General features: G+C 37.7%; 1 protein-coding gene across 2 annotated transcripts in view; it reads right to left on the reverse strand.

Annotated features, from left to right (window-relative positions):
- Window positions 1-24379, reverse strand: part of ITGA8 (integrin subunit alpha 8) — a 152076-nt gene that overhangs the window by 105108 nt on the left and 22589 nt on the right. For both annotated transcript variants that reach the window (XM_026716137.2, XM_087917705.1), the window contains exons 3-8: window positions 14972-15072; window positions 9893-10016; window positions 8802-8863; window positions 5857-5902; window positions 3588-3713; window positions 2501-2545 (exon numbers count right to left, since the gene is read on the reverse strand). In XM_026716137.2, the coding sequence (XP_026571922.1) occupies window positions 2501-2545; window positions 3588-3713; window positions 5857-5902; window positions 8802-8863; window positions 9893-10016; window positions 14972-15072 (504 nt within the window). The remainder of the gene's footprint in view (window positions 1-2500; window positions 2546-3587; window positions 3714-5856; window positions 5903-8801; window positions 8864-9892; window positions 10017-14971; window positions 15073-24379) is intronic.

Genomic DNA, 24379 nt, shown 5'->3' on the forward strand with positions numbered 1-24379 from the left:
AAGGAAGGGAAGAAAAAAAAAGCCAAATCCTTTCCCTTCCCTCTCCCCTTCGCTGCTTCAAAGTCTTCTTTGAGAACAATGTTATTTTTTATAGTTCAAATTCCAGGGTGCCTTACGTTGTTGCTTTTTCAGTTTAACCTGGTCAACTTTCTCTTCTTATCTTCCTCCTGAACATTCTTTTCCGGTCGAGTTCTTCTTTGAGGTGGCCATTTCTGACAACCGCTGCAACTGCCTTCAGGAAAGGGAGTAATGGACAGCTGAGGAGGAGAGATGTGGCTCTCCTTGACCCTGCTGGTGGTCTCCCCACTCTTCACCACTTCTATAGGATGGCTTAGTCCCAAATCCAGCCAGTTTGGGGCGCTCTGGTGGCGAGCACAGATCAAAACCGCGCATGATCATGGATTTTGGTCCATCGCCGAAGAAACTTAAACCGGAAGTCCCATTTAAAAAAAAAACACTTGAACTGTTTAGAGGTAATTTAAAGGGAAAGTACTATGCGGAATCTGACTAAAATGGGATTTATGTTATAATTATTAGGTTATGGAAATTATAATTGTTTAATGGGATAATTTAGAAGTAGAATATTTAATGGGATGTGAAAGGGAATCAACTATAAGATATGAAGGTGACACACTTTAATTGGCAACTATAGAGGAAACCTTATTTTGTAATGTTTGAAATGTGGATATGGATTGAAATTGTACACAGGACAAATAAAAGTATAAGTATAATTATTTTGAAAATATGAAAACCTTGAAAAGGATATGTAACAGATTTAGAAATAAATGAGAGAATTATAAAATAAGCCTGAGGGAATTATTTGAGGGGAAAAATTAATAAAGAATATTTAAAGTAGTGATAAGATATGAAATTAAATATGAAAGATGAAAGATGAAATATGAATATGTGACTGAGATTATATCTGTATGGAGATTTGAAAACCTGGAACCAAGCTGTTCACTAAAAAAAGATGTTTTATTTTTCTTTGTTTTGTGAAAACTGAAATAAAATTGTTTTTTTTTAAAAAAAACAAATTTTCAGTTAAAATAATCTGGTATTTGATGGAGGATGTCCTTTCTTGCTGATGAGCCTTACTGAGGGTCAAACAATAAGATACAAAAAGCATTCCAGATGTACTACTTTTAGAGATGGTATTCAGCAAATTCTGACCAGTTCTGGAGAACCAGTAGCAGAAATTTTGAGTAGTTCGGCAAATACCACATCTGACTGGCCCTGGCCCCATCTATTCTCTGCCTCCCAAGTCCCAGGTGATCAGCTGGGTCTTCTTTTGTTGCCTGCACAGAAGAAAGAAGCTGGAAAGCAGGTTAGTGGGGTGGGGAGGGAAGGGAAGGGGGATTTTGCAGTAACATTCCCCCAGGAGTGTGGAGGGAATGAAGATTTTGCAGTATCCTTCCCCTGCCACGCCTATCAAGCCATGCCTACCAAGCCACACCAAGCCCATAGAATGGCTAGCAAAAATTTTTGAATCCCACCACTTCCTGATTTTATTCTACAGGAGGGCCAGAGTAGTCCACTTTGGCCTAAGTATGTTTCATATGGAAGAGAGGAGTTCCTTTTTTTCTAATAATTTTATTTGGAAGTAATGGAATAAAGTGGAAGGACAAAACTATGTATTCACTATGGTCTCTATTTTAATCTTCATACACTTAGAGGTATATAGAGCAAATGTTTGGGTTAGTTCTCATATAATCAGTTGGGAGAAAATATGAAGCCTGAGGTCAAACCATAATCACTGAGTTTTTGACAATATCCAAGAGAAGAACTATTCTTTCTAACACTCAAGCTATGTACTTGAGAAGAAAAGAGATCTATATCTATTTGGCTCAAGCCCAGATGTTCCCATCTGGCAACTACAATTGCTATCATCCCTGAGCTTAGAATAATGGGGACTGTAATCCAACACATCTGGAGGCTATTAGATTGGATAAGGTTATTCTACATTGATGACTTTCAGAGCTTGATCTGGAAATCTGCAAAATATGGTTCAGGACAGGAATGACAAAATGATTAGTAGCTTCATTATACATCTGGAAGTTCCAAAATTTTGTAAATAGAATCTTTTTCAAAGGAAAATTCCATAAGAACTCATATTAACAATATATTTATAGATTTTACAAACCTGTGACACAGTAATTAATATGGAATGCATAAACTGAATTTATTTTCCTATTGTTTTTACTGGCACAAATGCCAGCTAGTATCTCTGTAAAACAACAGTTTTTAATCCATGCAAGGCCTTACATAGATACAAAACCACATTGTATTAAGTGGTTTATAAGTAATTATGCAGTAAATTTACAATTAACAAATTTCTTATTTTGAGAAGGAAAACTGTAATGATGTATTCTAGCTTGGAATCACTGAACCAAGTTTAGATAACAACTATTTGTTAAGAGGTATATATTGAACTGCACAAGGTGTATATGACTGCACTACAAGTAAATAAATTGCAACCAAATCTCTCTTAGTAGCATCTTACCTTCATGAAGATCTCCAGTAAATTCACCAGCAGCCACTGAGTAACCTGTTTAAGAACAAATTTACAAAAATGAAGCCTGACAATCTATTTCTAAAGAGATATGGATAGTCAGATCTATCTCCTATCTCTACAAGAAAAAAACATTATAAATTAAAATATATAAGGCCAATGAGTGGTAAATAATTTTTAATATCTTAGGATAAATATTCATTATACATCTCAGAAGGACAATACATCTACAGCAGTGTTTCTCAACTTTGGAAAATTTAAGGTGAACTTCAGCTCCCACAACCACTCAGCTAAGCATGCTGGCTGGGGAATTCCGAGAGTTCAAATCCACCCATCTTAAATTGCCAAGGTTGAGAAACACTGGATTAAAGGAAATCTGCAGATTATAATGAAGGTGATTTTTAAATTATGTATTCGGGTAGTCTTCACTTATTATCTATCTCATTTATCAACTATTCGAAGTTATGATAATGTTAAAAATAGCTTTGCAACCAATCCTTGTTATTGTCTAACACTCATGTGATCACCATCCATTGCAGATTCACACATTGCAGATTCACATTACCACATGGCAACATTATTGTCACTTGTGTGCTTACAATTAGTTTGGAATAGGCAGAGTTACTAGGGAAAGGGGAAATAAAATTGTATGTCTGACTTGGTGATATAACAATCACAGTGCTTGCTTAATAATCCAACAGGATGAAAGACTAATGTAATCCAATTGTCATTTGATTTTCCATTTAGTGAGGAGTTCCCAATTGTTGTCACTAAGAGAAGACCATTAGTGCCAAAATATTCTGACAAAGTGTTTGAATGATCATTATTTTCTATATATAAATTTATTGAATGGACAGTTTATTGTTGGAGAAAGAACAAGCAACAGTTCTTGTCTTAGAGTCATACATTCATATCAAAAGTTGAACTGATAAGGCAACATTTTGATTTATATTCATAACAAGGGACATACTGTATATTCAGGTATGTTCTCAGCTTCTCCTGCTTAATTAGAGTAAATATTTTCTAATATCAGATTTCTAAACAAGATCAGTGCCAGCAAAATCACTATGTAACTTACCCAAATAATTATCATCATATACAGAAGGGGCCACTCCAGTTTGCTTTTCCTGTAATAGTTTCCTTAGAATATTCTTGAAGGAATAATCTGTGATAACATCTGCAATACTGCTGGTGATAACCTGACCTGAGATTCAAAAATATAATAAGTTGTCTTGCAAGCCAACTAGAGAAATACAGGCAGCAATTGTGTATTAGTTTATTATCCTGCCTTTATTACTTTGTATGTAACTCAAGGTGGCAATCATACATAATTCTCCTCCCTATTTCCCCCAAATGGATCTGTAAAATAGATTGTATTGAGAGAATGATGGTATTCCAAAATCTACCCAGGATACATTTTTTAAAATAATCCTACAAAACAGACATTGCAGTGATTGTGTAAAGCTGGTGTCAACTCATAAAACATTCCTATGCCTGTTTTAGTAGTTGCCATAAAAAGGGGGGGGGGGAGGAAGGAAACCTGGAAGAGCAGTTGAAAGCAAAAGTACATTCCAACTCTTATCTTTAAAAGATTGTAACTAAAATACCAGAGTTTTTGCCTGTAAATATATTGAATTGGAGAATGTGAATGATGATATCCAGCCTGTGAATGTGCTCAATTGGAGAATCTGGTTTATGAGACACCCAGAGGGGAAAGGGAACCAGGGTCACAGGTGACTGTAAATTATGTATGCCAGAATTGGCTTCATACAGGGCAGTGCCAGTATGTCGCCTCTAATGAATCCTTTGATGTTTTTTGAAGTTTGGCTTGACAATCATGATTTCATTAGAGCAATTGCTAGAATCCTGATAGTTGGGTTAACCAGTGAGTGATGCCTTGTAGAGGATCCTGATGACCAAAGACCAGATAACCAAACCAGTTGGATATGTCAGAAGAAACATTAAAGAACTGGATGCAGTGGATGGTAAAAGAAGAAATAGAACCAAAAAATCATCAAAAATAAATGTGGGTTGAATACAATAGCAAGGGACCAGTATGAAATAATTATAGGGATGGATATAGAGATAGAATGATTTAGGAGAGAAAAATGAAATAAATATGTGAAGGAAGAATTAATGAGTCAAGAAGAAGGACATGTCTGTTGAGAACACAGAAGTTGGATGGATCCTAAGGTCCTCAAAGGGAGGAAAGAAATTTACAGAAGAAAGGGCAATGAAAAAGTAATTTATAAATATAATGTGAGCAAGGCTAGAAAAATAAGGAGTGAGTGAAGCTGTGGAAACTCAATTTATCTAGATTCATTACTTCTTCTCTTCTTTTATACATTTAATTTTTTGACTTATTGGTTCTTTTTTGTACTCTATAGACCAATGCTTACCCTAGAAAAGAATAGTATAATATGAATGTATGTATATATATTGTACCTACTCTAACACATTGGAAAATAAAAGGATTAAAGAAGGATGCAAAATGTTGAATGGGTGAAATAAGAACTGCAGGGGGAAAGTGTAGCAACTCCTGCCCTAACACACACCTACGTTATCCTGATATAACTTGTATTTCAAAATATATGAATGTTATGAACCTGAAAAGGTACATAGGAGCAAAAGATCATGCATTTGTTTGCAAGTCTAAAGAATGTATGGACATATAAAAAATATCAATAGTCTTGGCTCAATCTCCAATATAACAAAGTAGGCCTGGTAAAGTTCTAATCTGAAGTCCTGGAAGGCAACTTATATGCAGTGTCAATTTTTTAAGAATAGTTGGACCAAACAGTCTGATTTAGAAAAAATTCTATTTCTTAACTTCACCAACCACTAGCAGATGGGAATAGAACTGCAAATATTGGAAGTACATAACATAAAGGATCTATTGACACTGATAATTACCTATTTACAGTGGTCATTCACATGGTGTGATAGAAATATTTTTGTAATGGAGAGCTGATAGACCCATGCACCACAATAATAATTCTTGTTTCTGTTTTAATATATGGATAATATAAAGGAAAAAATACAGAAGAAAGTACAATCTTTTTTCAAGCCTTTTATTAGTAAAGAATAGAATATAAAATATTTCAAGAACAAATTCATAATTCAAAGTATTCTGAATCAGATCAAAGTATAATTCTGAATCTTGTCAATTTATAGAGATAAAAAGAATGGACCAAAATATGCAGTCCTTTGAGAATGACTCAGATGTAAGCTATGTGTTGTGAGGTGAGACTTATTCTACAGAAAATACGGCAGACATGGCATCACAGGTTCTGCTGATACTTTCACTTCCATTTTTGGATTTTTGCTAATGAAAAAGATGAACATACCTTGCCAGTAAAAACTGCCAGGTCCTCCTAATATGAGTTCTCCATTCTGTACATAAGACAAACAACAGCAGCAATAACCATAAAATTAATAATGTATACTAGATACTAATATCAAATACAAAAGAATCATCCAAACAATTAATATTCCAATTACAGGGGGAAAAAGTATTGAGAGATTCCCCACTACTTGTTACTGAATACTATAACCAAACCTCGTGCTGTCCATACATGCTGGCAAATCAAATCCCTGGATGGCTTTTGCTGGCTAGAAATTCTAAGACATAGTTATGTACAATTCTAAATATTTATGCTACAGTACATATGTTATTGCAATTAGGGCCATTGTTGAAAGGATATTTTTTTATATTTCTTTGGAAACGATAGAGGGATGTTGAATAGAATTGAAATGAATGCTGTAAAATTTAGTGTCCAATAAAAATGGATTAAAATAAAGTTATAAATATTGCAACAATACTGAAAAATAGCAAGACTTCAGGTATAGATGACATTATTGCATAAACTACAGATAAATACATATTTGAAGTATATTTAGCTTTGGAAAATTGTTTCATATGTGTTTGCAGACTGCTTCTAAACATGACAATGGGAAGAATATCAGTGTGCAATACAAAATGCAAAGAAGTATGCAAAAATTACAGGAGGGGTATTGCTGTTTCATTTGTACCTGGAAAAGTATTTATGGAATGACGATCAAAAGAATAATCAAGGTGATTGATTTACTAATCAAACTGACAGGCTCCTGCAATGAAATGGGAATAAGGTATTTAAGAGGCATCACAGTGACACAAGAAGAGAAAGGGTCAAAATAGAAATGGCACTGAAGCAATATGGATTGATTACAAAAGTGAGTGACCACCATGAAAGAACTAAATTTTGATGATTTCATCATTTAGAATAGATATATAAGCCTACAACTGCAAAATGAAAGAAGAATAAAAAAGGAGATTATCTTTGGATGAGTTTATGAAATCCTCAAAAAGGAAGAGATAAGCTCAAAAAAAAGAAAGGAATGTATAAAGTAGTGCATCAACATGGGAGAAGCAATAATAGAAAGATATGGAGGGATATAATGAATGTTATAGATATGAATTAATATTAATGTCTTTTCTCTCTCTCTCCCTCTCCATCATGTATTGTAACATATATATATGTGTGTGTGTGTGTGTGTGTGTCTGTGTGTACACACACACACACATATATATGTGTGTGTGTGTGTGTGTGTGTCTCTATGTGTACACACACACACACACACACATGTTAAATTGTATGTGAATAGATTCCTAAATTGCTTTTTATTCTTATTAGACAGGTTGTATCCTGTGGATACAAAGAAAGCTTACAAACTGAAATAATTGCAACAAAAACAGCACAATAGTAGAATACTACAATGCACACTACATGGAGCTGTCCTTAAAGAGTATCTGGAAGCATCTATTGCAGTGGTTCTCAACCTTCCTAATGCCTTGTCCCTTTAATATAGCTCCTCATGTTGTGGCGACTCCCAACCATAAAATTATAGCTCGGTTCTTAAGACCATCAAAAGGAGTCACGATCCACAGGTTGAGAACCACTGATCTATTGGAACAGAATATGGTGAGGTGGGCAGTTACGGGTGTCAGTCATTTGGCATTATGTGTCACTTCTGTACACTCTACGAGCTACATTGGCTACAACTATATTTCTGGGTGCAAATCATGGTACCAGTGGGTACTTTAAAGCTGTTTAAAACCTCGCACAGTGTCACTGTTCCTCAATAGTGTCTATTTGTCCTATTACATCTGGCAGGAAAAGCATGCTCCAGGTCTTTCCAGTAAAGTTTGATCTAGTGGGACTCAAGAACTTTTTCTCCTATGGTTTGCTACTTTTGAAATATCATCCCTCTGACATTAAGTTTGCACTGACCGCTGACATTTCAGAAGGAACTAAGGAGAGATGGGAGTTAAAAATATGTTAAACAAACAAACAAATGAATTTTATAGCTAAAAGTCTGTAGAGATTCTCAGTCGTCCAGATTATGGTTGTCCCAAAGGTGCTTTTTCAGTAGGCAACTGGACTTTCTGGTTTTTCTTTTGAAGACAACTGCATTCCCCACTATCCTGTCAGAGCTGAAGAAGCTTTTTGGATGAGAAGCAAAATGTCTTCAAAAGAAAAAACAAGAAAGCCCAGTTGCCTCCTGAAAAAGCACATTTGAGACAAACAAAGAAATAAATAAAATTGGCTTTGCCATATAACCTGTGGCTCTGGCAATAACAGGGAGGTTGTTTCATTATTTTTTGAATGCAGAATGTTATGTTTAATAACAACATCCATCCAACACACAAGTACTATAAAATATCTCAGTCATGTCATCACAGCTTCATCCAGAATGGCTTCCACCAGCTGTTTGCTTGCAAGGACATGAGTTGGCTTCAATTTTGGCTCAGATTTGTAGCTAGGAATTGTAGCTATTGTATTATGTTTTTGTTTGAATGAGGACAATAAGCATGAAGAAAATGCTGATTTTACCAGCCTTGTCCCTGGCCAAAACTTCATCTAATATTGCTGATGGATGAGTAAGAACCTTGTCAACAAAACTGCCAGTTTTTATTAGGATTGTTAATCAAATACAGAATCTGTAACTGGTTAATTTCTTCCTCTAAGAAAGCATATTCTCCCTTTGGTGCAAGAAGAAAATTGCATATTTCCAGTGTTCATTTGGATGCCTGTCTAAGATTAGTATAAGAACTGGGTAGAAAGCCAGTTTTTAAGAGTCTTTGAGTTTTTAGGAGTCTTGGGATTTTTGAGACTCAATACAATGTGGTTGTGTTTGCTATACAAATATTTTTGAGATGAAAATTGATGAACTGTAGAACAAAGTAAATACGAGAATGAATGTGAAAATGATTAGAAAATCCATCAGCCAGCCAACTACTGTGGATGCTCACCTTATAAAAATCTAAGCTGAATCCTGCTTGGCAGTAACCTTGCCCCTCAGGATCTGGGTTGTCTGAAGGTATTAAAGAATGAACACTGAGTTAGTTTTATATTATCAATTGACTCAAATGTATTTATAACTAATAAGGGAGGAGTTAACAAGCTTCAAATGCAAGCTTCCATTTTTTATGGTAAAAATTAGGTAACAATTGTTAGATGAATTCTAGATTCAAAATAAAATAAGAATAGTGACAATGAAAATCATAATACTTGATCATCCAAAGCCAAAACAAAAAAAAACCCAAGTGTGTGAGTTTTGATTTTTTTTAAAAACATGAATCTAAGCAACAAGTGTATATTTGGAAGATGAAAATGAAATCCTTGGTTTGGTTTATTTCTACAACAGTCTAAGCTGGAGAAAGGACCTTGGATTGCACACATTTTGGCTGCAGTTCATGATAGCCAGAGAGTCTGCAGAAAGGCCAGAATAGTCATGATGGCAACTGCAACCACATGATCAAAGTACCACTTCTTTTTTGTATATAACATGCATATAAAACAAAGGCAGCTGTTGTTTTGATTTTTTGAGCCTCTTCTGCCTCTGTACATCCTGATACAAACCACTGCCTTTCATAGGTGATACATATCTTCACGGGTGTCTTGAAGAATGACAATTAGAAGATCTGCAGAAATTGTGCAATTCTTTATTAATTTGGTGGTCTCCCATTCCATGTTTCCTTTATAACTTCCTTGTTCACAAACATAATTATCTTTATTTAAGGTCAATGAGTTAATTGTTAGTTCTACAAAAGGAGATAGAGAAAAGGATGGCTATATCTCTAGCAATCAGCTGCTTTTAAAATTTGGCTACTGCTTATCAAGGTCTGTTGAAAAGAACTTTTAAATTAAGCCAGAGTTCATTTATCATTGTTGTAGGACCAGCCTCATCTTTATTCTTTTAATGAAACATAAAAGCATCTATATATAATTACATGTCTCTTTGTAACCAAGGGTTTTGGACTCCAGAACTACATGCCTAGGTTGAATTTATGAAAATACAGATGAAAACTGTTTTATGAAGTTTAACTACTCAAAAACTTACTGTTGCGACAAGGAGAATATTCTGCATAGATAGTAAAATTCTCAATAGCAACATAGCAGGTGCCCACTGGATCTTTTTCAGGTGCAGCCTTCAGAGTCCGCCAATGATATAAGGGAGCACAAGCCTATCAAAATATGAGTTGCACAACAAAACATGTTTAGGTGTTTGGATTAGGTTTACAGTATAGTAATTTGTGTTGTTACAAATTAATAATTTGTGTAGTAATTTGTGTAAAAATGCAGATGTATTCTTTATAAAACCAAGGTTATTGATTTCTGAAATATTGACACTTCTAGATTGACTGGACTCTTGGCTAGATATATATATTTACATCTGCTGCATTTTTTTTCTTGCTCTGTCTTATCCTTCATTTGTGTTTAGGAGCAACTTTCCTTCAGTTAACTGAGAGGATATCTCCTAAATTTTCATTGTTATTTGTAGTAGTCTGAATAGTTATAATTTAAAAAAACATAGGCATTGGGACAGAGTTGATTTTTTTTGCCTGAAACCCCAAGAGTTGTTCTAATCTATATACATTCACTCAGTAGATTTACATCTTTATCCTGGAGTTCAAGAGTTATACTGTACACAACTTGCCCTTGTGGAACTTTCCCTATGGTCTAAAACCAAACTACAAAATACAGCTACAGGTAGTCAACTTAGACTGTTACTTAATGAACATTCAATGTTATGAGAGACTGCCACAGAGCTATTCATCATCCACTTTCAAAGTTATAACAGCTACACTTGTCGCTGTGGTCACATGATTACATTTTGGGTACGTGGCAACCAGTTCACTTTTATCGCTGTTTGCAGCATCCTGTGATCATATAACCACAGTTTGGGAAGTTTTTTTATTGGTTTCTGCTGTTTATTTCTGTTTTCCTGCAAAAAATACCCAAAGAAGAAAATGGATTCACTTAACAACCATAGTGCTAATGTAAGACTGAGATGCTTATTTAACAATTGAGGTACTTACTAAATGGCTGTCCTAAATAATGCCATTACTTAGAATCCTGTCAAGTGATACCTCGATTTATGATGACAAAGACTTACGAACTTAATTTCAGGCTGAATTGTGATTATTAGGTTCAGTACTACCTATAGTACTATTGTAAAATATTACAGTGCCGCCCTCCAAGGTCATATCAGGGACTCAACAAACTAGATCACATTTATAATTGATTGACATATCACATGGTCATTTGACTGCAAATTGTGACATTTTTCCCAGTTTCTAGCAAAAACACCCATTCAAGAGTAAAGTTAGCACTTATGATCGGGTGATTCACTTAATTATTGCCGTTAAAATGATCATGTGGCTGCCTGGTATAGAAAATATAGTGAGCTTTCCTAATTGTCTATCTGTCTGTCTGTCTGTCTGTCTGTCTGTCTGTCTGTCTCTCTCTCTCTCTCTCTCTCTCTATCTATCTATCTATCTGACTAATGGAATATTGAAATAAATATTGAAATAAAAGATAATTAAATATCCTTTTATGTTTGAAAAAGCTAATAAACATTACAGATCACTGAACAAGAGAATTTACAAATAGCTATCTATTCATCTGGAGTTATCATTAGCAGCAAATTACTTCAGCAAACCCACTGCCTATTTTTAGCTTTACTTTTTCAACGAAGGGGGAATAGTGCATTACAGCTGGATATATTGTCCAGTTAGGATTGCAAGCTTATGGAATATCCTTAAACTGTTACATATGTTGGTGGGAAACCAGATTAACTATTTCTTGGGTGGTGGGATTCAAAAAAAATTACTATCAGTTCTGTGGGTATGACTTGGTGGGTGTGGCATGGCTTGGTGGGCCTGGCTTAGTGCTTCACGTGTAAAGGTAAAATTTCTATTACCAGTTCTCCAGAACTGGTCAGAACCTGCTGAATACCACTTCTGGTGTGAATGCGGGTATTTCTGTTGGATACATGACTCCTTTGTTGAGATGTAGGTGGTAGATAAGAAAGCTGGCTACCTTTTCGGAATGTCATTTATTCACTGGGCACCCTGTTGAGGCTTGCAATTCTTCTTAAAGAGTTTGCTCTTATTTTGGGAATGACTAGATTCTGACCCTTTCTTTGGATATTTCATTGTTTTATCTTATTTTACAATTTATTTCAAGCTAGTTTGAGAATATTACACTGCAACTGATGTAATTTTTGTTTTAAAAGGGAGCAAATTGATACTTTTGATTATTAGCAGTTAAAGACAGAGAAAGTTCAATACAGTCAAAAAAGGTGTTTAGGATATAATGGCACATAAAACATATATAACAAAAGTATTATAAGTATTCAGTTCTCACTAAATCAGAAATTCTTACTACTCAGAAGAACAAGACCCCTGTAGTAGTAGTAGTAGTAGTAGTAGTAGTAGTAGTAGTAGCAGTAGTAGTAGTAATAATAATATTGTTATAAGTAGTTCCTCAACAAGCTCTATATTTGTGCAAATAAGAGTAAAGATGTGAGCTTTATCTTATGCTTTGGAAGAAAGTGCCCCTTTGTCAGCTAGCAAAAATTATTTTGACATTTTATGAATGCTTTTCTTTTGATGCTCATTTTGTGTAAGAAAATCAATATTGCATTTCAAAAAGAGGAAGAATGGGAAGAAAAAGGGAAGATATGCAAAGAAAGGTAAATCAGTTTGGAATCCGAGAGCTGGGACTGCTTGAAGACTTGTGGGAATTTTACATGCCAACAATCTCTGTAACAAGATAGGGTGATGTTTTATTCATCACCTGCTTTATGTCAAAGTCCTTTTCTAGGGTTAACCATATGAGCAAATATTTCAAGCAAGGCATTTCCTTTAGATACACAATTTTATTTAGAAATAATTCAAACCATTTTGAAACAAATCCCCAAGACAACACTTTCTGTTTGGTAATTGTTTAGGAAAATTAAGCATGACCAAATCCATGAAAGGTTTCGTTGTCCTTTCTGAAGCTTTGCATTACATCCTTCTACATTGGTTTCTAATATGAAATGCCTGCTTTGGTAAGGAAACCGTCACAACTAACAACTTAATGAAACTGTTCAAAAGAAAACACTGTTGTGGTGTTTCAGCTGGGGATTTCCATCGAAGCATGTAGAAAAAAACCTTTTCGAGGATTTATGAAAGAAACTTCAAATTTAGAGCCACAGCACCATTGATTCTACTGTAATAGTTCTACAACTGTGAGGAACATTCTCCAACAGGTAATGGTAAGCTATTTAATTTGTTGAATTAAAGCCACAATAAGTCATAATTTATTAATTGCAATGCCTAGATTAATACAACACATTTAGTTGCCTGTTTTTTTAATGAACACAAAAGCTGTTTTCTAGACTCTCCAAGCTATCTCTATTATCTCACTAGCCAGATTACTTAGACCAGGGTCCCCAACTCCCAGGCTGTTGTCCAGCACTGGTCTGTGGACTGTTAAGAACCAGGCATGCAAGTAGCAGACAAGTGAGCAAAATTCTGCACATGCTAAGATCTAAGTTGTGCATGAGCTCATCCCCCATGGAAAAATTGTATTCCATGGAACTGGTCCCTGGTGCCAGAAAGGTTTTTAATTAATAACAATTATTTATATATCTTGGATTCAGGATGAAATTTATTATTTCATTCAGATTTTAAACATCTGTTTGCATCCTCGCTTGAAATTTTTCTGAGAAAACTCTGTTTATATACTCCTTACTATCCACATTTAAAAAATATTTTATTGCATTTCATTTTTTCCAGAACAAGGATTCTACTTGATTTTTATCACTAGCAGGCAGGTGATTATACTTTAGAAACTGAGTGGAGGTGGGGGGAAAGAATTCAGTAGGGGAAAAATAATTTTAATTAATTTACATTCAAGACCCAGTTTGGTGCAGTTGTTAAAACAACAGATGAAAAACTGGGAGAGTGTGAGAAATCAATGGCAAACCACTTCCAAAAATATTGCCGAGAAAACTACAAGGACATATCCAGGCAGTTGGCAGGAATCAATGCTGACTTGAAAGCATGACATATACACTCTCTCACACACAAAACTAAATTCAATTAAGGTAACGGTGCAGATATTACACTCCTACACTGAATCATTTTCCTTCTCATGGAATTTAATGATTTTGGGGGGGTAAAGTTCCAGATCCCTTGAAATAAAGAGATATAAGCCCAGGTTTTTCCATCTCTTTCAAGAATAATTCTAAATCCAATACTAGCTGCGTATATCAGAATAGTAGTATAAAGGTCTTATAAAGGCCTGACTGGAGATTGAAATAGGTTTGAGGAACAAGCAAATAACACATGCCAAAATCTCTGTTCATATTCCTTCTACAGCATGAATTAAAGGCAATTTGAAAAAGCACCTGAAAACTGACTCTCCACCATTCTTAAGAATATAAAGTGAGAAAGAGAGGGGGGGGGCATACTCTTTCAAGATTCTCTTTGCAAGATTCTGTTATTGTAACCTTATAATAAAAGGGAATGTTAATACTGATAACTTTCATTTGCTGGTCTGGTCTACTTTGAAGACTGACAATAGATAAAAATTATCCTAGGATATTGTTTTCAAAAATAAGGTTCATCATTAAAATCCCTTACTGCATGTGCGCACACATACATACGATATAAAATATCTGGACTGATAATTACCTCCCTTTATTTATTTATATTGCATTCATAGGTCATTACAATTTATTGGACTGAAACTATATCGTGAACACACTCTCTAGTTGGGAACTCCTTTGGATATACACTATGGAGCAAGAAGGGTATGCATTTAGTATGTTTTTTTAAAACCAGGGGGGGTCTTTATCCAGGATCAGGCAATAACTGTAAAAGACAGCTGTATAATCTTGGAAAAAAGATGTAATTCCTTTATAGAGCTGTAGACAAGCACATTTTACCTTTACACGTGAAGCACTAAGCCTAACCCTTATATTGACTATTTCAAGACACTTTTTTCTAATCTAATAAAGGTCAATACAGTAATGGAATTTAACATTTTCTTCTTGATGAATCAGCATAACAAATTTTTAATAAACATATGTGCTTTGAATATATATAGTTCAAAAACAAGAATCTAAAAAAATATAAAAACTTACTACAACTTTTTCTTTATGAGTTCTGATTGTTGCTCCAAACCATTGATTTGATTTAAATTCAAGAGATTCTCTTGTACCATTGACTTTGATTTTCCTGTTGTCTGTAAAAGAAAGAAAAATACATTTACATTTACCCATGCTGTTTTGGAAGGGGAGGGGAAGGGAGGAAAGGGAAGTCAAGGTTACCTCATTTAAATAGCTATGGATTGGATCGGAACTAGGCAAGTTTAATTTTTTCACACTGAAAAGACTATAACTACTGAATCTTTATTCCTTCATTTCAAAAAATGTTTTCTGCCTTTTGAGGTGGACTATGTTAGAAAACTGACCCACAGGAACTACTCGAACTCTATTGTTATAGGGCAGGCGTCTTCAAACTTGACAGCTTTAAGACTTGTGGACTTCAACTCCCAGAATTCCTCCTCCAGTCATGTTAGCTCAGGAATTCTGGGAGTTGAAGTCCACAAGGCTGAAACTTGCCAAGTTTGAAGACCCTTATTATATGGTATGATAAAATCTTGAAAGCCTGTCAGACATTTTCTCTCTTATACCACAGAAAATTAAAGTGGGACAGCCTTGATTTTCGTCCGTACTGCTTCCGGTCTATCAATTGTAAGCTGTTATGTATATAGTAAATGTTGAATTTTTTCTTCAAGTTCATTTCTGATCTCCTTTATACCATTGAAACCCCAATAAGTATATCCATAGTTCATTTAACCACAGCTTACTCAATTAGAGCCTTTGGGGGTTTGCAGGAAACATTGACCCACAAGCTAACCACTTGGACTGGATTTTCACAACATACTAGCCAAAAAGATGGTTTTGTAGATATAACAAACATAGATAATACTAATAAATATATATATATTGCTGAAAACATTAGTATTTTCTTCCAAAATTGATTAAAATTCTAAAGATTATTTTCTGCAAATCAGGATTTTGATTTCAAGGATATGTCCATGTCATTTTCTTTTTCTTCATATCAAAGTAATTTTGTACCAGCTTCCTTCCAGGAAGTTTTGCAATTAGTCTATGGCCCTGATATTCCTTGGAGGATTTTCATCAAATTCCATTTTCTGCTTAGTATCTCAGCTCAGATAAGATTAGCCAAGTTCTGCCATCTGTTGAGACAAGAAGGAACTACTTTTCGTATCATTTATCTTTATTCTCTAAGCTTTAAACTCAGCCAAGGTTTGGGGGGATACATTGAGAAGCAACAGCTGATCAACAATTCAAATTTAAGTCTTTCAAACTTAAGAAAGGTCTCATGTGATCATAGGAACTCTGATATACCCAAGATTCTATAAATTCAATTTTTCTTGGTAAATATACAACAGACTATCCCCCCACCCCAAAAAGAGAATGACACTCAATTTACATTTTGTAGCAGATATTCAGCTCTACACTACTTTAATTCCCAAAGTTCACACATAATCAAAACAACAATCAATTGCTACAGTTCAAAAAATATGTGAATATTCCAGTGTCATGAATTGATATCTCTGACCAATGAGATGTGTACTTTTAGTTTAGGTACACTAAAAATAATTGGGAAACTGTTATAAATAAAGAACAATAATAAACTCATGTAGATAGGAGATTCAAGATGCTACTCAATTGTGAATATAAATAAATAAATATATTCCTAAAAGGACACTTTAATATTTTCCCCTCTTTGTTATGAAGTGAGATTATACATCTTTATTTGACCAGCAGTAACTTTTGAAATGCTGTTGTCCCATTCTGGCTTCTAGATAACTTCATTTGGACCACTACTACATGTGTACCATGCTACCAAAAGAAACAGCTCTGCAACACTGCTTTATATATACGCCATATCTATCATCATAAGAAAAACCATCTGTGTAAAAACTCAGCTCAATTATAGTGTATTTCAGGTTGTAATAAAAAGCAGTCCTCCCTTCCTTTCACCCTCAGTCCTCTGAAGTAAACTGATTTCCCATATGTTTCTAAGCTGTCTTCCTTCTTCACTGGTCATCCTTAATGAACTTCTCTATTTATTCCCCCAAACAAAGACACAGTCCTGGACTTTCTTATCTGGGTCACTCTGCCTGGTTTCTGCTTCCTATCATGGAGTTCTCCACATCTACTCATTATTTCAGCTAAACAAACACATATACACAGTGAAACAGGAGTTTGAAGGTGTTTTTCTTCCCCAGTCTCAAAGTATATTTTCAGCATTAGCAAAGCTGCAGAGAATTTAGTTTGGTTTAATATATATGCGTTAAACACACAGTATATTTTATTTATTTTATTTTGTTTGTTTGTCAAGCGTGTATGAACATAACATATAAACATATAAGTTTAAACAGGTATAAGTATATACATAACAAATGAGTATGAATAAATGGATAAATGGGAACAGTAGGATAGGGATGGTAGCAGTAGTGGTATTCAGTGGTTCACATCGGATCGGGCAAACTGGTAGCAAGGATTTGGTGTGGGTTGCCGAACCAATAGTAAGTTCTGGCTGGCTATACCCCCGACCCAGTCGCCTGGTTGCCACTGGCTCGCTTGTCCCGCCTGTCCGATACTTGCTCACCCTACCCACCTGACGTTCGCTCCTTAAGGTATTTCTTTCTTTTTTTCCCTCCCGACAATAAGCTGTTCATACAATCAGCTGTGCCGGGATTCCCCTTGCTGAGACCCAGGAAGGCAAAAAATGGAGGAAGGGATTCCCCTTCCTGAGCCCCAGAGGAGCTTTCTGGGAGAAAAAAGACCCCCCCCAGAGGCTCCTCTGAAGCCCAGAAGGCCCAAAAACGGGTGGAGGGGTGGCTTCAAAAAAGCCAAAAAAAAAAAAAAAAGCCATGCCCACCCAGTCACATGGCCACACTCACCAAGCCATGCCAACCAAGCCATGCCCACAGAACCGGTAGTAAAAACGTTTTGAGACCACTACTGGATGGTAGGCATGCTGGTGCGCTTCTGCACGCATAAAACAAAATTTTAACTAGAAAGTTCAAAAATGGCAGTCACTGTACCCACTTCTGTTGCCCACTTCTGTCTCTCCCACAACCATGGCTCATACTTACCATAGTAACATTAGGCATGATGTGATTGTGTCCTTAAACAAAGAAAGTGTACAGAAAACAAAATGGATTAGAACTGGTATAAAACAAGACACAAAATGAAGCTTCTATAAAGTTGGTACTGAAGGAAAATTTCAACGTTGCTCACAACCAGGAGCATGGAGAGAAGATGCTAGATTGATAGATCAATATCTATCTATCTATCTATCTATCTATCTATCTATCTATCTATCTATCTATCTATCTATCTATCAGAGCTTCCCATTAAGAAGATACAGAAATGTAGCAAATGTTAATCATTTAATTTGCATTTATTGCCCGTGCTTTGTCAACTTGTGAGAACTGCAATTAGGTGTTAATTGTCCAGTCAGTATTGTTGCCCATCAATGAAAGTCAGCATTAATGCTCATCTTATATGCTGGAGGATCAGGAAAATATTATTGGTAAGATCAGGTTCCTGCCATACATACCTTACTATCAGAATGCTCGATACTGGAAAGTCACAAGCATAAACAATTTTGAACCTGCAATTTCCTTTATGATATCATTTGCTTTCCTTACTTTTATTCTTTGTCTTCTTAGATCTCTCTAAGGCAGTGTTTCTTAATATTTTCCTCTCAGGACCCCTATTTTTTAAAATTTTTATAGGCTTTAGTCATCAATATTTATTTTATTAAAAATTAAAATTGATACATTCCCTGAATATTTATTGACTCCTCTAAATTAACAATATTGAATTCATTGGATATTAACATAAAGAAAATATTTTTCATGAAAAAAATCTATATTTTTTAATCCATAAAAAGTAAGAATGAGAAGAATGACATTGTTTTAAATTATTGCAAGTACAGGTAGTCCTCTACTTATAAATATAATTGATCCCAAAATTTTTGTTGCTAAGCAAGACAGTTGTTAAGTGAGCTTTTTCCTTTATATGACCTTTCTTGCCACAGTTGTTAAGTGAACCATTGCAGTTGTTAAGTTAGTAACAGGGTTGTTAAATGACACTGAAGATTTTCATTTCTTAAAAAAAAAGTTTAGCCAATTTTTTCCATTGACTACCAACTTAATAGGATCAATAACAGATTTTTTTACAGCTTTCCTGCCCAGCAGAAAAACTCAGCAAAAGCAACTTTGCTAATGTTTTGCTTGCACAGATGGAAGAAAGAAAGAAAAGGCCTTGTATGCAAAGCTTAAAAGGTTTTTTTTTTTCCTTGATGAAGCTTCAAAGCATACCTTTAAAACTCTCAGATGAAATGAAGTGGCTCCCACTTTGAAACCTCAAAGTAGGGCAGCCATTTCCCCCTCAGCCTGTCCATCAAATGAGGCTTCTGTGTCTTGTTAAAGTGAAAATACCTCACTTGAAAAGATCACCGAGTGTCCTTTCAAATAAACTGTATAAATATTAATATTAATCCATGACACAAATGCACAAAGAGAATGCATACATAAACCAAAGCTCAATAAACCAACCCAAACCAGCACAGAATTTCTGAATTTTTAAAAGCTCTACATTAATAGGACATTAAAGCTGAAGAAATAGGCTAAGCTCCATCGCCACCAAATCAATAGCATTAGCAACAGTCATTTGTAAAATATTATAGCATATATGCATCAAAATTTCTTTGTTATTTAAAAAATATGAGTTTCATCTTCTCCTTAAGGAATATGTTTTAATAAAAAGATTTTGACAGCCATGCAATTATCTTCTTCTATCTGTGCATCTGCCTCACTGGTGTTTTTCTTTCAATACTCCATGCCCATTTCATCCAATTTAGTCTAGCCCAAAAGCAAGTGGGATATGACTCGATCCATCTGCTATATTGGCTAGGCTAGAAAAAGTAAACAAACAGATATACATTATCTCCATTGTAGCATCCAGCATGGAGGAAACTCAGAAAACAATAATCACTCCAGATGGTCACACTTTGTTTTGAATTGTGAGCAAAAGTCTTTAAAGTGTTCGTATTGTTTTAAACATGCATACTCAAAGTGTCTATTTCAAGGTTAAAATAATTTGCACACCAGCCTCTCCCCCTTTTCCTTCTAGCTCTGCTGTTCTTTCTCCCTCAGCTGTTACAACTCTATTCCAACTGTAATGCCTACCCCTCACCAGAAAATTTCCTGGTGGTGAAATAATATAATTCATGTTCACAGAATTGGGATTTGGGAAGATCCCATTGATGTTATCCACTTTGCCCTGGATATGACCACAGAGGCAACAACTGTTATATTCAAAGGGTTGGGCTCATAAAGATGAGAGACTCCGGTTCAGTAACAACAGCTCTTTATCTATCAGCAAGATTCAGCTCAAAAGAATAGCAGCCGTGGCGGCTCTTTTATAGAGCTCGCCGGGGCTTTAGCGGCCAATGACTTTGCTTTGAGTCTCCCATGCTTGGTATTAAACAATCGCGGCAGACTCTTAGTGAGCCAATCACAATCGTCCGGGTTGACCAATCAGGTAGCGGTTAGTTGAACCAATAGGAATGCAGGGTTACAAGTCTGTCGATATGGAACACCCCTTCCCTCTTGGTATCGTCCAAGGGGCGAGGTGACATAGTCGCGTAAGTAGGTGGGTCTCCGTACCTGCCTACTTGACTTGCATGCTTCATTTAGTTCCTGGTCGTCGGCTGGTTCGGACAGGCTCTGCGTCGCTCTCAACTCTCCTGATGGAACCGCCTGGAAGGGAGAGCCGGGCCTATAGCTGCGACTCTCACCTGGTTCTCCTGGGATGGTCGAGTCGTTCGCTCTGCTGCTCCCGCCTGGGTTCTCTGGGCTGGTCGAGCTTGTCCGGCTACTCCTTTCTGGTGAAGCACCTGTCTGCCACGGCTCTGTATATTCAGGTGAGTATGGCTGGTTTATTGTTGTTCCTGTTTGGGGGGTATTCTGTTTGTATTGAGTTTTTTTCTTTTTCAATGTTCAGGGTTTCCCCCCCACCTCTGATTTCTTTGTTAAAGTCTCTGTTGCCTAGCCTGGACTGTAGCTGGTTGATGTGGTGCTTCCAGCTTCGCCCATCGGTGGTTTCTAGTGGTATGACCTGGGTCCGGTTATTTGGGTGATTCGTGTGGGTACCCAGAGGGGGTCCCCGGTAAAACTTTTTGCGAAAACGGTGTCGCTGATGTTGAATGCGCGATGTCGGCTGATGGAGCCGGGGGGGGGGGTTTCTCCGGATTGTAAGTGGGATGCAGCCGGTCTACTGGCGAACGGAGTCTTCTGCTGGGCATTTGTTAGTGGTTGTGTTAGGCGTGATATGTTGTATCAGCAACATTTTGTTGATTTTCTCTTCGATATTGCTGTCCTCAATTTTTTGTATGGTTTTTTTTTGTAAATTGAACCATCCATTCCACCCGCCCATTCGCCACCAGGTGAACGGGCGATGTCAATGCATGCCTGATGCCTCGGGCAGCTAGATATTGTTTGAATGCCAGCGCCGTGAACTGTGGCCCGTTGTCGGAGACTATCACATCTGGCAACCCGTGTGTGGCAAAGAGTTTAAGTTTGGCTATGACGGCCTCTGTGGTTGCTTTTTTCATAGTACAGACCTCCAGCCAATTTGAATAGGCATCTACAGTTATCAAAAAGGTGTGCCTATGACTGGGGCCAGCGAAATCAAGGTGGATTCGGGACCAGGGGCCTCTGGATGTTTCCCATTCCAGGGGTGGTGGGGGGGGTGGATCGCGTTTGTTGGCAACTGTTGCAAGCTGTGACCCATGTCTTGATCTGCTTGTCCATCCCTGGCCACCAAGCATAACTTCTTGCCAGGGCTTTCATCCGGACGATGCCCGGGTGCCCGTCATGTAGCATGTCCAGCACTGTGGTTTGTAATGTTTCAGGTATCACCACCCGATCTCCCCAAAGAATGCACCCTTTTGAGCAAAGAGTTCAGTTTGCCGGCTCCTGAAGGCTTTAAAACGTTCATCTTTATCATTTTCCAGCCAACCCCGTTCTACCCAACTTAAGACTCACGCCAGCCGCCTGTCTTTTTTTGTCTCGCGGGCAATGTTTGGCGTGGTGAGGAGTGGGCTGGGTAGGGTTTCAATTTGGAGTGTGTGAGTGGTGGGTGCTGGGTCATCTAATACGGCCGGAAGGGGTGAGCGGCTCAAAGCGTGTAAAATGTCCTTGCCGGGGCGGTGTATGAGCTGGTAATTATAGGCGGCGAAGAACTCGGACCACCTCATCAGGCAAAGTGAGAGGATGGTCGGGGTGGCCCTGTTGCCTGCCAATATGCCAAGCAGAGGTTTATGGTCAGTAATAATTGAAAAGGTCCTACCGTAGACGTATTCGTGGAACCTTTTCATTCCGGCAATGATCGCTAAGGCTTCCTTGTCCAGCTGGCTGTAGTTTCTTTCCGATTTGGACAGGGTTCTTGAAAAGAAGGCAATGGGTGCCTCTTTTCCATCTGGCAAGGTGTGACTGAGGATTGCTTTTTCTCCGAAGGGCGATGCATCGCATGTAATTGTTAGTGGTAGAGTTTCACTAAACTGGATGAGAACTGCGTCGGAAGTTAAGAGGTTTTTTATTTGTTAAAAGGCGTTTTCCTCCCATTTTCCCCAGGTCCAGCAGGTGGTTTTGTCCAATAGTCTATGCAATGGTTCGGCCACAGTTGCCTTTTGGGGTAGGAAAACATTATAAAAGTTAATGAGTCCTAAAAACGCCTGAAGCTCCATTTTGTTTTTCGGTCTGGGGGTTTCCTTGATGGCTTTGAGTTTTTTCTCAGTGGGGTGAATTCTGTGTTTGTCTAGGAGGTACCCCTAAAACTCGACCCTCTCCGTGCAAAGTTGGCATTTTTCTTCTTTAACTTTCAAGCCAGAGTCTTTAAATTTTTGGAGTACTGCCCTCAGGCATTTTTCTAGTTGTTTTTTATTAGCTGCTGCCACTAATACATCATCAAAGTATGGCACTACTCCCTTAATGCCCTGCAACATCCTTTCCATTAGGCTTTGGAAAATCCCAGGCGCCACGCTGACACCGAATTGGAGGCGGTTGAATTTAAATGCCCCCCGGTGTGTCACAATCGTTTGTGCTTCGGCGGTTTCTGCATCAACCGGCAGCTGCTGATAGGCTTGTGCCAGGTTGAGCTTTGCAAAGACCCGGCCTCTCCCCCATGAGTGCAGGAGTTGCTGGACTACTGGCACGGGATAGGCACTTTGCTGCCGGGCATGGCTGAGGGTGGCCTTATAGTCTCCACAAATTCTTATGGAGCCATCTGGTTTGATTGGGGTGACTATAGGCATTTCCCATCGGGCATGGTCAGTAGGCTCCAATACCCCTTGAGCGATGAGCTTATTTAGTTGCTCGTCCATTTTAGGCTTGAGTGCAAATGGCACTCACCGCAGTTTGAGGCGGATAGGGGCAACATCTGGGTTAAGATTGAAGGAGATTGGGGACCCCTTGTACTTGCCTAAGGTGTTGTCGAAGACCTCTTGGAAGTCTCGTGCAAGTGCCACTTCCCAATCCTCTTTGTTTGTGTGGTGGATTTCAATCCCTAGCGGCTCGAACCATTGTAGCCCAAGCAAGCTGGGGCGGTCATTGTCCACAATGGTGAGCGGCAATATGTTGGTGCGGCCTTTGAATGTGACCTTGAAGTGCCCGATGCTGGTAATGGGAATGCGGTTTCCCTGGTAGTCTCTGAGAATGAGCTTTTGGTCGCTTAGTTCCTGTCGGCATATGCTGGGTATTAGGCTCTTGATAGTGTGCCAGGAGACCATGGAGAGGTAGGATCCCGAATCTACCTCCATGGAGCACGGTTGGTTTTCAATGTTTACCATCATGCGTACTTTTTGGGCGTCTATGGTTGAAGAATGGCCGATGACAACCGTTTGATGGGTTTCTTCTTTCCGCGGCGCCTCGTTGAAACATTTGGTTTGGCCGTCTCGGCTCCATCAGCTGTCAGTCTGGTGATCCCGATGCTTTGGGGGGGTGCCATCTCATCACCTAGGGCTGCCACCTCGACGCCGGGGACTGTGGTTGCATTTATTTCGGCAAACTTTGCGATATGCCCCCGCTTCTCACAATGCTGACAAATGGCGTCAAGGAAATGGCATTCAGAGCGGGGGTGATCACCTCCGTATCCAGCGCACTGGAACCCCGACTTACGAGCCCGCTGGTCTCGTTGATCGCATTCTGATTGAAGTCAATGGATTTCTTCCTCCTCGTAGTCGCTGTCAGAGGGGGATTTGATGTTGCCGTGGTGGGTGGAGGTGGTGTGCTTCTCTGGTGTCGAGGCTGTCTTGCTGACAGGATGGCGGTCGGTTGTATTTGATCATCGAATCCGAGCCGCTGATTTGTGGGTAGCTTCTGCTGCAGTTGCTTCAGCTATGGCATCAGCGAGGGAGATGCTACCTTTTGCCATCAGCTT

The sequence above is a fragment of the Pseudonaja textilis genome, chromosome Z (genome assembly GCF_049901715.1).
Source record: "Pseudonaja textilis isolate UNSWEBS1 chromosome Z, rPseTex1.2, whole genome shotgun sequence".
NCBI classification, from domain to species: Eukaryota; Metazoa; Chordata; class Lepidosauria; order Squamata; family Elapidae; genus Pseudonaja; species Pseudonaja textilis.